The sequence below is a fragment of the Grampus griseus genome (assembly GCF_964374135.1).
Source record: "Grampus griseus genome assembly, chromosome: 10".
Taxonomy (NCBI): domain Eukaryota; kingdom Metazoa; phylum Chordata; class Mammalia; order Artiodactyla; family Delphinidae; genus Grampus; species Grampus griseus.
Window position 1 is genome coordinate 40,086,514 of NC_139004.1, and position 15,114 is coordinate 40,101,627.

The 15,114-nt window shown below is 57.8% G+C and overlaps 2 protein-coding genes across 4 annotated transcripts in view; both read left to right on the plus strand.

The window, feature by feature from the left end:
* The first annotated feature begins 190 nt into the window (after window positions 1-190).
* Window positions 191-6,854, plus strand: RXRB (retinoid X receptor beta). 3 transcript variants are annotated; one of them, XM_082664252.1, is made up of 10 exons: window positions 191-593; window positions 1,264-1,511; window positions 2,006-2,162; window positions 2,527-2,706; window positions 3,844-4,016; window positions 4,407-4,536; window positions 4,740-4,872; window positions 4,976-5,079; window positions 5,398-5,503; window positions 5,615-6,854. In XM_082664252.1, the coding sequence occupies exons 1-10, from the start codon at window positions 353-355 to the stop codon at window positions 5,760-5,762; spliced, it is 1,620 nt and encodes a 539-aa protein (XP_082520378.1). In that variant the 5' UTR covers window positions 191-352; the 3' UTR covers window positions 5,763-6,854. The 3 variants fall into 3 exon arrangements, with proteins under 3 accessions (XP_082520378.1, XP_082520379.1, XP_082520377.1); XM_082664253.1 differs by having other exon boundaries at window positions 4,988-5,079; XM_082664251.1 differs by lacking the exons at window positions 5,398-5,503; window positions 5,615-6,854 and having other exon boundaries at window positions 4,976-5,387.
* Window positions 6,855-8,224: 1,370 nt separating this feature from the next.
* COL11A2 (collagen type XI alpha 2 chain) overlaps window positions 8,225-15,114 on the plus strand; it is a 28,519-nt gene continuing 21,629 nt past the window's right edge. The window contains exons 1-6 of the mRNA XM_082662751.1: window positions 8,225-8,347; window positions 11,015-11,164; window positions 11,299-11,509; window positions 11,986-12,148; window positions 13,617-13,808; window positions 14,614-14,691. Of these exons, the coding sequence (XP_082518877.1) occupies window positions 8,266-8,347; window positions 11,015-11,164; window positions 11,299-11,509; window positions 11,986-12,148; window positions 13,617-13,808; window positions 14,614-14,691 (876 nt within the window). The 5' untranslated portion in view covers window positions 8,225-8,265. The remainder of the gene's footprint in view (window positions 8,348-11,014; window positions 11,165-11,298; window positions 11,510-11,985; window positions 12,149-13,616; window positions 13,809-14,613; window positions 14,692-15,114) is intronic.

Sequence of the window (15,114 nt, forward strand, 5' to 3'; positions counted from 1 at the left end):
TATGGCGGCACTCCGGTAGTGGTGAAGCCGTCTAGCCCTGGCGCGCATGCGCGGGTGTGGAGGTTATTTGAGGGGACGCTGGGCTAGGCGGGTTAACAGGCGGGAGGAGACCGCCTCCTCCGTTTCCAACCAGACGAGGAGGCGGGAACTAGCGCGGAGACTTCCCGTCTATACCAAGATGGCTGCCACATCGGCGCTGTCATTTTGCTACAGAGCAGAGCGAAGCGCTTAATTCGACCCGGTTAAGGCCAGAGACTTTTTCTCTGGGGCTTCCTCGTGCTCAGCTAGTCCAACGATCAATCCTTGGGAATCCCTGGTACCTCTTCGGTATTCCTACACTCAGCCAGGAATCATGTCTTGGGCTGCTCGCCCGCCCTTCCTCCCCCAGCGGCATGCCGCAGGGCAGTGTGGGCCGGTGGGGGTGCGAAAAGAAATGCATTGTGGGGTCGCGTCCCGGTGGCGGCGGCGACGGCCCTGGCTGGATCCCGCAGCAGCAGCGGCGGCGGCGGCGGCGGTGGCAGCCGGAGAACAACAAACCCCGGAGCCGGAGCCGGGGGAGGCTGGACGGGACGGGATGGGCGACAGCGGGCGGGGTGAGTGACCTAGCGGACGGACCGGCAAGCCAGTGACCGCGTTATCAGCAATCCCTTCCCCCCCCTCCCCTGGTGTTCTTTCCCAGGCGCTCCCGCCCCCTTGTTTGTAAACACGCGTCCCCTCCCTCCCGAGGGCCTTAGTGCCCTCCCCCCGGGGCGGGGCGGGGAGGGGGAGCTTCCGCTCTCCTAGCGGTGGCCGCTCGAGGCCCTGCACTACGGAGGTCCAAGGCGTGGGGCACTAGTCCTCGAGATTGAGGACTCTGGACGTTTGAAGGCAAATTCTGTGTCCTAGGAGGGGTCTCTTCTGCCTATCTCTTTTCCCTGCACGTTCTGGCTACGAGCTGGGAGTGGAGGGGCTGACTGGTCCACCCCACGTGCTGCCCCACCCACACGAGATGCGTCTGGCTTGGGGTGACCAAATGCATTGTTTGGAATTTGCCTCACCCGAACGATCCTCCTCTGTCAGCCCCCTTCTCTCACCACGATTAGGAGTTAAGCCGTTGTTTGACAGCAGGGTGCCTCTGGACTTGGGAAGGGGTGGGGTGAGGTGGGGGCGCGGTGGGGGGATCAGAGAGAGAATTAAAGGCTCCGGTTGGATGATCGAAGACTCATTTTCTCTTTTTGTCTCTTCTGTCTGTGTGTGTCTGTGCCTGTGTGTACCCCTCACCAGACTCCCGAAGCCCAGACAGTTCCTCTCCAAATCCCCTTCCCCAGGGGGCCGCTCCCCCTTCTCCTCCGGGGCCACACTTACCCCCTTCAGCAGCTGCATCCCTTGGAGGCTCTGGGGCTCCACCCCCACCCCCGATGCCACCCCCGCCACTGGGCTCCCCCTTCCCGGTCATCAGCTCTTCCATGGGGTCCCCTGGTCTGCCCCCTCCAGCTCCCCCAGGATTCTCCGGGCCTGTCAGCAGTCCCCAGGTGAGAGGTTGTAACCCACTTACTGCCTCTCCATTTTCATTTCCTTGTTTTCCTGGTGACCTAGATCCTTGTGTGAACTTCCCCATGGCCCACTGACCTTCCAGGCCTGTGGTCCTTGTGTGACCCCTGGCATTTCTTGAGGTGACTGAGCTTTCAGTGCACGCCTCCTCCCCAACCCTGTAAAAGAACCCAGCTATTCTTGATGTCCCTTTCATATATCAGTGATTTTTTGCCCTTTTGGTTCCATCTACCCTTCTGAAATACAAGCCCTTCAGGGCCACTGTGTTGCACAATTTCAGGGGGACCTTTATGTCTCATCTCTTCGGGGTTGTACTCCAGGGGTGGCCCTTCCCGGGCACTGCAGTGTAAATAATGTCCTTTGTAACGTGCAATGCAGGGCCCTGCCTAGGTGGTAGGGAATGATGTCCCTCCCCTCTGAGAGATTATCCTTCCCAATGAGTCTCCCTGTGACTTCCCTATTTCCCCCAACCCAGATTAACTCAACAGTGTCGCTCCCTGGGGGTGGGTCTGGCCCCCCTGAAGATGTGAAGCCACCAGTCTTAGGGGTCCGGGGCCTGCACTGTCCACCCCCTCCAGGTGGCCCTGGGGCTGGCAAACGGCTATGTGCAATCTGCGGGGACCGAAGCTCAGGTATGGGGCTCAGAGGACCAGCAGAGAGGAAGAGAGCGTGTACCATTTACCATCACCTGTGGGATTCCCAGGGGCTCTTGAGGTTTGGTTAGAGCAAGTGAGCTGGGGGAGGTCTGATGAGAGTTAAGGACCCTGCAGCTCAGATTTGGTGTGGGGGGGTGGTCAGAGGGAAGAGGGGGCTGGCATAGGGTTTTCGAACTGTGAGAAGAGTGGGACTGGATCATGCCTCATGTCCTGGTTCCCCATCTCTCTCTTTGGCAAACACAGAGCAGACTTCAACTAAATTTGCTGGGGGGAGGTGGGCAAGAGTCCTAGTGGCACAGGGTCTACGTGCAGTCTTACTGCTCTTCCTGTCCCCTCGCAGGCAAACACTACGGGGTTTACAGCTGTGAGGGCTGCAAAGGCTTCTTCAAGCGCACCATCCGTAAGGACCTGACCTACTCGTGCCGGGACAACAAGGACTGCACGGTGGACAAGCGCCAGCGGAACCGCTGTCAGTACTGCCGCTATCAGAAGTGCCTGGCCACCGGCATGAAGAGGGAGGGTAAGAGCCTGCCCTACCCAGGCCTCCCAGTCTACCCTGTGGGAGGAGAGGGAGGAGGGGGAGGGAAGACTGCAGGGACTATACCTCTTAGGAAGGCTGGACTCCTCTCTCTCCTCCAGAGGGCGATATTTGATTCCCTCTCCCCTGCTCATCAGCCCTCCTCTCTGGTACCTTGACCTGGTGCCTTGAGTTTCCTTCTTAATGGTTCTGCTTCTGTGGCCTCTGCCCCTCTGACCCCTCCCTGGTCTGGTGCTAGGGTAGGATAAGTTTTCCTTCCCCATGATGGGTTTCTCTAGCTCCCCTTCTCTAACCTGAGTAATTCTTCCTCATTTTGACCAAGTGCTTCCACTCTGGTCTCCATCTCCCTATTATCTGTGTTCTCTCTTCCAAACTCTGGGACTCTACCCTCTTAAGCTGCAGCCTTTACTGAAGACATCAGGGCTTCTTCTTCTTCTTTTTTTTTTTTTTAATCTCTATCTTTTCTTCTTAAGCTTGATTCTGGAATTCTGAGAGAGATACTTTAGGGAGTATATGTTGGTCACATCCCTCATTTTAGAGAAGATGAGCCTGAAGCCTGGCTTTCCCAAGGTCATGCAACAAAAGAGTGGCAGGTCTTGGATCAGAAGCCACACCTCTGAAGACCCAGGCCAGTGCTCCTTTTCCTGCTTTTTTGTTGAGTCAGAAGAGCACCAGATTTGCTATCAGGCACGCTTAGATTTGGACATACGACTTGCTATGTATTGTGTGAACTTGGGCAAGCTGTTTAATGAACTGCCCCCAAATCGTTATTTTTAAAAATGGGGTCAAGAGCTCACAGGGTCGTTATGATACTTGAGTGAACGTGAAAGTGTGCTTGGCACGTTTCCTAGTATATAGTAGGCTCTCAGTTTAAATGCTAGCTTTCTCCGTAATTCCTTTACCCACCCTTTTACTTCTTCTGGGTTTATTTATCTGTTCTTTTATAAGTCCTGCTTCTGGACTGCCACAAATCTGCCATGGTTTCCAGTGACTTCCCCAATTTCTATAAATATCTCCTAAGGGCCATGAGACCCTGATAAGACCCTAAGGACATTTTGGAATCTCCTCATGGCTGGCTGCTGACTTTCTACTTTTTTCTCCTTCCTCCTTCTCCTTCAGCGGTTCAGGAGGAGCGTCAGCGGGGGAAGGACAAGGATGGGGATGGGGAGGGGGCTGGGGGAGCCCCCGAGGAGATGCCCGTGGACAGGATCCTGGAGGCAGAGCTTGCTGTGGAGCAGAAGAGTGACCAGGGCGTTGAGGGTCCTGGGGGAACGGCGGGTAGCGGCAGCAGCGTGAGTGCTGGGGTCAATCTACTCTTCTTCCTGATGGGGGTGGGGAGGCGGGAGTCTAGGTCTGTTCTACCTCCCCCTCCCCTCCCTTCCCCTCACAACCCATCTAACACTGCCGGGACCGGAAGTGCCGCCAAACAAGGTCTCTTAGACATCTGAGGTAGGCGTGATAGCATCCTCCGTCCCCACTCCCAAAACAATCCACTCACAGAACCACAGGCAAGTCCCAAATTAATAACTTTTCCTGAATGCTAGAAGAGGAGGAATTGGTTCAGATGGGGCTTGAAGAGAGACTACACATAAGGAGGGGGTGTCAAAAGCCTCTTATGGGGTTGGGGGGGCTCCCAGTGTACTTCCAAACCTTCTATAACTCTCACCCCTCCTCCCCTGCAGCCAAACGATCCTGTGACTAACATCTGCCAGGCAGCTGACAAACAGCTCTTCACACTTGTTGAGTGGGCAAAGAGGATCCCACACTTTTCCTCCTTGCCTCTGGATGACCAGGTCATACTGCTACGGGCAGGTCAGTGACCTTGGACTCCTTGAATCTCTTGTCATTTGACCCCTCTTGGACCTCCTGACCTTCAGGGACCCCAGCGGCCTTACCTTGCATACTCAGAGAGCCAGTCTCATTGACCTCGCCACCCCTTCTTCTCTTCCCCTGATGTGCTTTCAATCCCATGGCCTGATCCCTGGCTCGTCACCCTTGCCGCCCCCCACCCCCAGGCTGGAATGAGCTCCTCATTGCCTCCTTCTCTCACCGATCCATCGATGTCCGAGACGGCATCCTCCTCGCCACAGGTCTTCACGTGCACCGCAACTCAGCCCATTCCGCAGGCGTGGGAGCCATCTTTGATCGGTCAGTGGCCCTCGGCTGGGCTGGCCTGTCGGTCGAGGGGGTGGGGCTATAGGCTGGTCCGTGTCCAAGGCTGGCTGAGCTGTGACCTTTGAGTGACCTGCAGGTCCCTCTCCAGGGTGCTGACAGAGCTAGTGTCCAAAATGCGTGACATGAGGATGGACAAGACAGAACTTGGCTGCCTGAGGGCAATCATTCTGTTCAATCCAGGTAAGAGGAGGATTACCCCCGTCTCTCAAGACCAAGGCAGCCTTGGAGCCTCCTCTTCTTCGGAGACTCCTAAGTTACCCAGCTATCCCCCTCAACCTAGAAATCTCACAGCTGACAAAGAAGAACCCACATCTGCTGATAACATTCCCTTTGCAACCCCATCCCTCAAACCCATTGTGCCCTGCTTCCCTTGCCAGGCATCTGGTGAAGGGCGTGTAGGTGGGGCCCAAAAGGGACATCGTGTGGGCCACACCTCCACATTTGTCCTGATTTGATTTGCCCTCCTTCCTCTTCCTCCTCTCTTCCCTGCCATCCCAGATGCCAAGGGCCTCTCCAACCCCAGCGAGGTAGAGGTCCTGCGGGAGAAAGTGTACGCGTCCCTGGAGACCTATTGCAAACAGAAGTACCCTGAGCAGCAGGGCCGGTGAGAAGGCGCTGTGGGGCTGAGGGGCTGTGGGAACCGAGGCTCCTGCTGGGGTGGGGGTAGTGCCATGTGGCTCTAGCTCTCACTCCATGTCTCCCATTCCCTCCTCAGGTTTGCCAAGCTGCTCTTGCGTCTTCCTGCTCTCAGGTCCATAGGCCTTAAGTGTCTAGAGCATCTGTTTTTCTTCAAGCTCATTGGCGACACTCCCATCGACACCTTCCTCATGGAGATGCTTGAGGCTCCCCACCAGCTGGCCTGAGCCCACACCCAGACGTGGTGTTCCTCACGCTTGAGGAGGGCACATGGGCAAGGGACTCTGAGCCTTGGGGCAGGGTGGGGAGGGACCATGTTCCTAGAATCTTGGTGGGGTGAGGAGCATAGGGCAGAACGGAGACCTCCAACGGGGGGTCCCTAAACCCTGCAAGGGTTTGCTTGGCATCCCAAGTCAGAGGGGACCCCAGACCACTTTGAGGGCTGGACCTCTCCCTTCAGTGGCCTTGAGTCTCTGAATTTGTCTGGCTCTGCCATGATCTGGGGGTGCTTTCTTACCCCTGGCCTGGAACGGCCTCTCCTTCCCCCAGCACAGAGCACTGGCCTTGCTCCCAGGACCTGGCTTCCTTCTCGTCTTGCTTCACTTAGCCCCCCATCTGAAGAATGGAAATGGGAACTCCCACAGAGATGGATATTGGGGGGCAGGCCCCCCAAACGGATGGACATGGGAGTAAGGCTCTGACAGGCCTTCCTCCAACCAAGCCTGGCAGATGGGGGCTTCTCTGGAATAAGGAGGGGCCCTGTTGCTGTCCCATGTCCAGAGCCCCCTCTCACGCTTCACCTTCTGCCGTCAGACTGAAAAAGAAAAAGGTGGTGGTGGCTAAGGGGCGGGTGGAGATGTAGGAACCCATGTGCTATTTTTAATTTTCTCTGAGGATAGAGACTTGCAGTTAGACTCAAAGAAGTACTGTACTTTCCCAGGTTGACTAAGAAATGCCAGTGGTGGAGGTGGTGTTCGGGAAAGGCAGGGCCCTGAGGTGGTCTGCGGGGCTGGCTCTTCAGCACTGGCCTTCCCAGCCCCCTCCCCCACTCTTTCCGTCTGGCTTGGGGAAGGGGCCTGGGCTGTGAGGGCGGGGTGGGGGGAAGTGGCTTGGTGAGTAGTCCTCAGACCCTTCCCCTCCCAGCTCTCCCCCCAGCCCGGGGCACACACCTTGTAGGCTGGGGACACAGGCTCCTGGCCTCAGAACTGAGGGGAGATGGCCCGCCTGCAGAGATGGGGTGATGGGGCTGCATGATTTTTGCCCTGCGGCTCTTCTCTCCGGGGTTCCTTTACCCTCTCTTTCACTCACATAAAATCGCTTTCAAATTAAAATCGCTGTTTTCTGGACTGAGGTGACTGTATGAGGGGTGGGGGCAGCGCCGCACCGGGCCGCGTGTGGGAGGGTATCCGGTCGGGAGCTCCGGACCGGCTCCCTGGACGCCGCCGCCGCCGCCTAAGTTCCCTGGGGCCTCGGAGGCGGGCGCAGGGTGGGGGACACAAGGCGTGCTTTGTCGCGGAGGTGGGGGGAGAGGGTGTGCCAGCCTGGGGGCGGGGCCGGCCGGAGGGATGGGGGCGGCTGACTCTCAAAGGCGCCTTGTTCGCGGGCGCCCTCCCCAGCGCCAGCGGGCGGCGGCGCCTCGGCTCGCTCCGGGCTTCCCTCCGGCCGCGCCGCGGGCTCCGGGCAGACCCGGCGCCGTGCCCGCTCGTGGGGGCGCACTGGGCGCCGAGCGCCGCGGCTTACTCCTGTGTTGCCCGCCTGGAGGCGGCCTCGTCCCCGAGTGACCCCGTTTCCCGTACTCTGCCAACCAGTGTCGGCGGCCCCCCGCGCCCCCGCCTCTCCACTGGGTGCCTTTCCACCTGGGCTCCCGGGCGCCGTTACGTCGTCCCCCTACTTCCATCCCTTGGGACCTGATTAGCCTGTGTGTGGGTCTGTCCAGGCTCTGGCCTCCCCCCTAACGGCCCTCCCGCCTCGCCCCCCACCCCCGCTCCCCGCGGCCGTCGGTTGCAGGTCCCCAGTCGCTATCTATAGCCGTGTCTATAAATACCGTGCCCCGGGCCAGGCTCTGTAATTACAGCGGGCGGGCCGGGCCGAGGGGAAATAATTATGGAGACCCGACGAGGTGAGGGGAGGTAGCGACCCCCAGGTCCGCCTCTCCCCTCCCACTGTGCTGTAAATCCCGCCCCAGACTCTGCTGAAAGGGGGCTCTGGGCCCCCAAGGGGGAGTAACGAGAAGGGGTGTTGTGACTGGACGTCTGGGCCCCCCCAAAGAAAGAGACTGGGGAAGAGATATTGGGGTTCCCGAAAAGAGAATCCTAAGGTACAGGCCACTGAGTCTCTGCGAGAAGCAGAGGAGAGCAGTCCGAGGGTCAGCGAGGGAGGGTTCCCACTCGCACCCCCACACCAGGTGGAGATCGGGGGTGGGGTTTCCCTCGGTGGCTGTGGGCGGGCGGCTGGAGGCAGGGGCTGGGCCGGGGGCGGGAGCGGGGTGGGGGCTCTGGGCTGCCGGGGTGGCCGGGGACACACAGGAGCGGCGGCCACCGAGGAGGGAGCAGCGCCGGAGCCCCGACGGCGCCTCGCTGCATGGAGCTGGGTCACTGAGAGCTGTCGCCACCCGGCAGCCTCCGACTTCCCCGGGACCCCGGCGTGCGAGCCTGCTCGCTGTCTCCTGCCAGCGTCGGGGTGTCCGGCGCCTCCGGCTGTCCCTGGGACCTGGCGTTCCGGGCGCCAGCTATGGAGCGGTGCAGCCGCTGCCATCGCCTCCTCCTGCTGGTACCGCTGTTGCTGGGCCTGAGCGCGGCCCACGCCTGGGCAGGTAAGGGGAGTCCCAGCGCCTGGGTCATCGGAATCTCCGCACACCTCGGGACAGGGGACAGCTGATGCCTGGGGAGCAGGGGGGAGCTTCTGGGTCCAAGAATGGGATTTGGGGGGGTCAGGGGTCCAGACTGGAGGGCAGGACACCTAGGATCCTTGGAGCCGGGGTGGGGATCTCTTTCCCTCCTTGAAGTGACTGGTGGAGGGCGGGTAAGGTTGAATGGCGGAGCATCACCTGAGGGCGGTGAGTGGGGCTGGATGGTGGGGTCCTCCAGCAGGGCCACTGTGGTCCAGCTGGTGCTGGAGTCAGGGCTAGATGCCAGTGTTGATGAGTGAGAGGCGCATGTCTGTCTTCTGTCTCTCTGTCTGTATCTCTGGGGTGAGGGGGGGAGCATCCTTGGTCAGAGCAGAGCCTCGAAAGTAGAGAAAGAAGGGATACCTGTACTATTTGTCCCATCAGCTTCCCCGACAGGATCCCCTTCCCCCTCCCCGTGCCCTCGATGCTGCCACGCGGCTGGCTCTGGGGAGCATTGGGGCTGGCTGCCAACAGGACGGCCGCTGGACAGGCCAGGATCAGGTGTCTGAGGCAGGAGCCAACTCTTTGCATTCCTGCCCCGCCCCTCCCCCTCTGGCCAGCCGGGCTCCCCTGGGACCCTGGCATCCACAATCCCAATCTTTTCCTTCTTTTTCCCAGGATCCAGAAGTCCTGGTTCCTAGGAGAGGGGGTTTGATGTTGGAGGGGAGGAGGCTGGGAGTACCTGGGTACTAGGCAGGCTGGAGCAAGCCCCCTCCCCCCGTGGAAACACTGGAGGCTGATTTGCATATAACTTGACTATTCATTTCTTCTCTGCTTTGGAGACAAGATGGTCAGAAAAGCAGCATAAAGGATTAGATTAGATTACGGAAGGAAGAACTTTCAAGATACGAGGAGCATGCGGCTCAGGGACAGAAAATTGAAGTGTGGGATGTCTGTAGACTCTAGGAGTCTTTTTTAGGGAGAAAAGGGGACCTTTAACATGGAGGCAGGGGGATGGCTGAGATGACTGTCTCTTATTTGGGGGTTGAGTGGGTAGAGGTGGGACTCTAGCGGGAAATAGGTTAGTGTGGAATTCATCAGAGTAAAGAAAGGGGTGTTTGGGGGGCCAGAGGTAGAGTGGTGGGGGTGATGGGGCCACCAGTGGGGAGACTGGGGCAGATTGAGGCCAGAGACAGTGGGGCACGTATGTAGCTTGAAGTGGGAAGATGGGTGGGCAGACCTGTGGGTAGGTTGTCTATAGGATGGAACTGTGCTCTTCTGGGGTTTGGTGGAGGGTGGGGCCCTCTGAGGTCTCCTTGGCCTGGGGTCTCTGTGTCTCTGTCTCACTTACCCTTCGTCTCTCAAAGCGGCCCTTGTGTGTTGGTGTTTGCGGAGCTGCCACACGTGGGGGCCAGGCTAGGGCAGGGGGGTGGGAGGGGGCAAGGCCGTGGTTTCCCGGCTCCTGGACTCAAAGGGCCTTTTCTCTGCCTGCCCACCCCACCTCACCCGCCCCACCCAGCTCTGCTCTCCTGATCACTCTGGCCCCTGCCCTGCCCCACACTTATATGAGGGTTTTGCTGGAACTTTCTTTGGGATTTTTCCAATGGAGATGATGGAGTGAGAAGTATGTGTATTGGGGAGCAAGTGAGGAAGAGGCGACCTCTGTCTTCTCAGGAGTTTGAACCCTCAGAAGCCAAGTTCTAGGGGGATAGGGCTGGTGGCCCGGGCCTTGAATCTTTGGACCGTGGCGGGGGGGGGGGGGGGGCGGGGCGGGGCGGGCACGGTCGAAGTTCCAGGTGTGGGGAGCTTGCCCGGGTTTTGGGCAAAGGACCCTGATGGGATCCACAGATGTGTGGCTCCAGGCCCTGGACCTGCTCCGGCTCTGCGTGGCAGCTTCAGGCTCCCCACCCGCCCCTGCACCCCAGCCCATCTCCCAAGCCAGGGGCACCAGCTCCTGGGTTGGCCCTTTCTTGTATCTCCTTCCTCTGCATGGTCAGAGGTGTCCCCACCTCCCCAAACACGGGAACCCCAGCAGCTTGCAGTCCCCTCCCCACAGAGCTGCCTCTCTGTTCCCTCCCTCGTGGCCCCCCTGCACCTCCCGTGCCCAGGATGATCGTTTGCCCAGATGTTGTTTATGCTGGAGACATGGGACTGAGGCCAGAGACCCAGAGACCAAGAGACACGGAAAGGGAGGAAGAGAGGGAGAAAGGAAAAGTTGGGTAGAGTGTGAGGGAAACGGAGGAAGACAGAAGAGCCGGGGAGAGAGAAAGACCCATAGATACAGAGACAGAGAGAGTAAGCGTGACAGAGCTAGAGTAAAGGGAAGGCAGAGTTGGGACGGAGAGGTTAAGAGAGAATAGAGAGAGATTCATAGGCTGAAGGACGGAGATAGGGAGGGAGTGACAGAGACAGAGGCTGGGAGGCGGGGACAGTGGTGGGCAGGGAGCTGAATACCGGCTCAGCGCTGCCCTTTTCCAGGTGACTTTCGTTTTCCATCCATTCAGGCCCCGTTCAGGAGCAAGTAAGGGAGAGGTGACTTTTATCTTCCAAGGAGTTTGAGCCCCAGGAAGCTGAGCTCTAGACCCCAAATGTCCCCTGTGTGGGCCCTCCTGAGAGTGTGTCCCTTCCCCTGACCCTCGTGGACTCTCCCAGGTGCAGCCCCTGTGGACGTGCTGTGGGCCCTGAGGTTCCCCTCCCTCCCTGACGGTGTCCGGAGGGCGAGAGGCATTTGTCCAGCTGATGTGGCTTACCGAGTGTCCCGACCCGCCCAGCTCAGTGCACCCACCCGCCAGCTCTTCCCAGGTATGGGTGACACGCTGGAGGAGGGAAAGTTGGCCGAGGTCACAGGGCAGGGTCTGGGATCAGACACGAGAAGGGAAGGGGTTAATGTCTCGCTTTGCCTCTCACTCCACCTGTGTATGTCTCTCCGGTACCAGGAGGCTTTCCCAAAGACTTCTCTCTACTGACTGCTGTCCGGACCCGCCCTGGCCTCCAGGCTCCCCTCCTGACTGTCTATAGTGCCCAGGGTGTCCGACAACTGGGTCTGGAGCTCGGCCAACCTGTCCGCTTCCTGTACGAGGACCAGACTGGACGGCCTCAACCTCCTGCTCAGCCCGTCTTCCGAGGCCTCAGCCTAGCAGATGGCAAGTAAGTCAGTTTGCTCCTCTGGCCTGTCTGGCCTACCCTTTCAGGAGCTCCCCTCTGGCCCCTGCCCGCAGAGCCCCCATGCCCTAATCTAGGAAACCCTGCCGACCCTGTGGGCCACCACTCACTTACCCACTGCCCAAACTTCTGCCTAGTCACTTCTAGCCCAGAGTTTGGGCTTTAGAGTTTAAATCCTTGCAAGTAGGACTAGCTTGTACCTTGGGCAAGTTCCTTGACTTTTTTGAGCCTTGGTTTCTATGTCTGAAAAATAGGGACAATAGAACTGTGAGAATCAAATGAGAAAGTGATGGGATGGTGCCTGGTGTATTGTAAGCCCTCGGTACATGGTAGTTAACTGTGATTACTACTATTGTTATCATTGACTTGTCAACCCTTCCATCAAGGGCTGCTCAGCCCTCTTGACTTTCCCCCCTTCAGTCAGTTGCTTGAACCTCCCGCCTCCCTGTCCCTATGACCAGATGGCACCGTGTGGCTGTGGCTGTGAAGGGCCAGTCGGTCACCCTCATAATTGATTGCAAGAAGCGAGTCACCCGGCCCCTCCCCCGAAGTGCTCATCCAGTATTGGACACCCGAGGCGTGATCATCTTTGGTGCTCAGATCCTGGATGAAGAAGTCTTTGAGGTAACCAGAGCAGCCAGAGAGAGGAGTGACTTCTGGTCCTATGCCTTGTATCCACTCCCCTTCTGACCTCAGTACTCTGTCTTCCTATGTCCTACCCTTCACTTTTCCTTTCATAAATTTATATTTCCATTTTCTATCTTCAGGGCTAATTTTTTTTTTTCTGTAGGAGAATTAGGTGCCCACTTATGTGGCAGGATTGTCCACAGTCACTTATTCTGTCACTCAGTTTTCATTAGTCCACCCATCCATCCATCCCTTCAACTGATCCATCGGCAGATCTATTCACATCTATTCACCCACGTATCCATTCACACACTCACCCACCCACTCAAGCATTCAGTCTTGTATTCTCCCACCTGCCCATTCTTCCCCTGCTCAGTCACTCCCTCCTGTAAACCACCCATCTATTCAGCTATCCTTCTGTCCATCCATCCTCTTTAACCCATCCATCCACCTATTCACTCATCCATCCACTCACCCACCCCGTCTACCCATGCATAGGATACATGCATGCAGCTAGCAACTCATTTACCCACCGCACTCTCCACCCTACCATTTCTTCACTTCCATCCATCTACCGACACACTGTTGGTATCTACCCTGCACCTCCCATTTATTGACCCACCAGTCCACCCACACAGACATTCACCATCCATCAACGCTCCCATTCAGTCAAGTGCTCGAGCCCTCATTCACCCACCCACCCACCCACCCATCTGTCCATCCAGCCATCCATCTGTCCATTCACCCACCCAGCCAGTCAACATTTTCTGAACACCTGCTGGCCCAACACTAAGGGAGAACACAGAAGAATAATATCAGATCTCTATCATCCCAAGGAACTACCAGTTCCACTGTGGAGATGAGACAGTATCCCCAAACTAGAATACAATGCAGGGTGTGCTTATCACCACATGTGGGCCCAAATAAATGCCACTGGAAATCAGAACTGTCTTCCCCCCATTTCCAGAGATCCTGAGACTTCTCATCGTCGCTGTCATTGGAAGGTCAAAGCAACTAAGGTTGGACCACTGTCTCCAGAAGCCCTTGTGAACAGGCTCATGCATGGCCACATGGGCAGGGTGTAGGCCAAGAGTTGAACTTACACTTGGAAGGCTTGAATTCTAGTCCTGATTCTACCACTTCGAGTGACCTTGGGCCAGTCATTGTCTCTTTGAAATTTTATGAATGGAATGTGCTTGGAAAATAGGCATAAAGATCCTTGTCCTACTGACTTCAATCCTTGTCCAACTGTCCAGTTGTTGTGAAGGTTCAATGGGATTATGAACGAGAAGGTCCTTTGAAAACTGAAAAGCACTGTGCATATGGGAGGGCTGGTAATGACCTTCTCCATTATATAGTCTTATCTTGGATTGGCCTCCGACCCCGTGTCCCAGACTCTACCCTGTGTCTCTTGGAAGCCCACTCTGCCTCCCTCCATTGGTGTCCCTTCCTCTTGTCTTTGTAGGGTGATGTTCAGGAGCTTGCCATCGTTCCGGGGGTGCAAGCTGCCTATGAATCCTGTGAACAGAAGGAGCTGGAGTGTGAGGGGGGTTGGAGGGAGAGACCTCAGAGACAACAGTCTCACAGAGCCCAGAGATCTCCGAAGCAGCAACCACCAAGACTTCATAGGTCACAAAACCAGGAACCCCAGCGACAGGTGAGGGAGCTGGTGAACCCCAAACTGCAGCACGTCCCAGGGAGGGAAGACACCCTCACATCTCCCCAGGGGAATTGCCCCAATGTCCCAGAGCTCCCCATCCTATTTTGGGCTCCTGTTCTCCCCTCCCTTGTGCCCCTCCCCAGCTGTACCCTCTATTCTCATCACACCCCCCCACCCCCAGTCCTCATTCATCAACCTTTTTATTTTCATTTAAAAATAAAAAGTCGTCATGAAGAATTCGTGGCTGGGAGCCGTGTCCCCTCCTTGTGTCTCCTCCTCTGCTAGTCTTCCTGGGACTGTGCCCTTGGGCTTTCCATCCCCCTTCCTTGAATTAAGAGATTGCGAGACCATGGAGGGTGGGGGTGAGAGCTGGGGACGGAGGATGGGAGAGCAGAGGAGGGGAGAGACAGAAACAGGGAGAAAGTTGAAATGGTAAGACCAGGAGGGGAAGAGGGGAAGGAGTAGGAGGTAGAGTAGGTCTGTGCAAGTGTGGATACGGGGGCCCTCTCTCTGGCCCCCTGCACGAGGAGGTGCTGGATAAGGGACTGGGGGGGTGGAAGGGAAGGGAGGGTACGAATTGGGTGGAGTCTTGACAGTGACAGGGGTCAGTGGCCTGAAGATTGGAGGGTCAGTCTCTTAATCACGTCTGCTTCTGTCCCACATGTGGGACCCACCCCCCTTTCCCACCACCCCTTCTCTCTCCTGACTCCCACCCCTCCTTTCATCCCCAACTCCCACACCACCTCCTCACCTGCCTGCCCCCCCTTCCCACCTATTCCCACCGCCCCTTCCCTAACCCCAGTCCATTGAGTCTCTCTACTATGACTACGAGCTCCCCTATTACGACGTGATGACTACGGTGACCACCCCTGATTATCAGGTAAACTTGAGGGACTTCTCCGGTTCCCCTCCACCACCCCTTGCAAACATCTATGACACCTTCCTCCCCTCCCCACATGCGGGGAGAGCCACCTTGTATTTAGACTGTGGGCGTTTCCTCACTGCCCCCTCCCGTGTCTCTCTGCTGCAGTGGCCTCCAAGCCCCAACCACAGGGCTCCCCCTCCCCCCAGGGGGCGTCGGACCCCTCCCCGAAAGCCTACCCCACCTGCCAAGAGATCAGCGGCTGGGCAGGCGTTCCCCTCTCGAAGTGGAGGTTCTGGCCCAGCTCGGGGCCAGCCTCCCCTCTCCCGGCGCCCAGCTCGGATGGCAGCTCCCCTCACTGCCCGGGCCCCCCCCAGGACCAGAGGCAGCGGTTACCGGCAGGTAGAGCCGGGGCATCCAGATCTCTGCCCCCAAACCTCT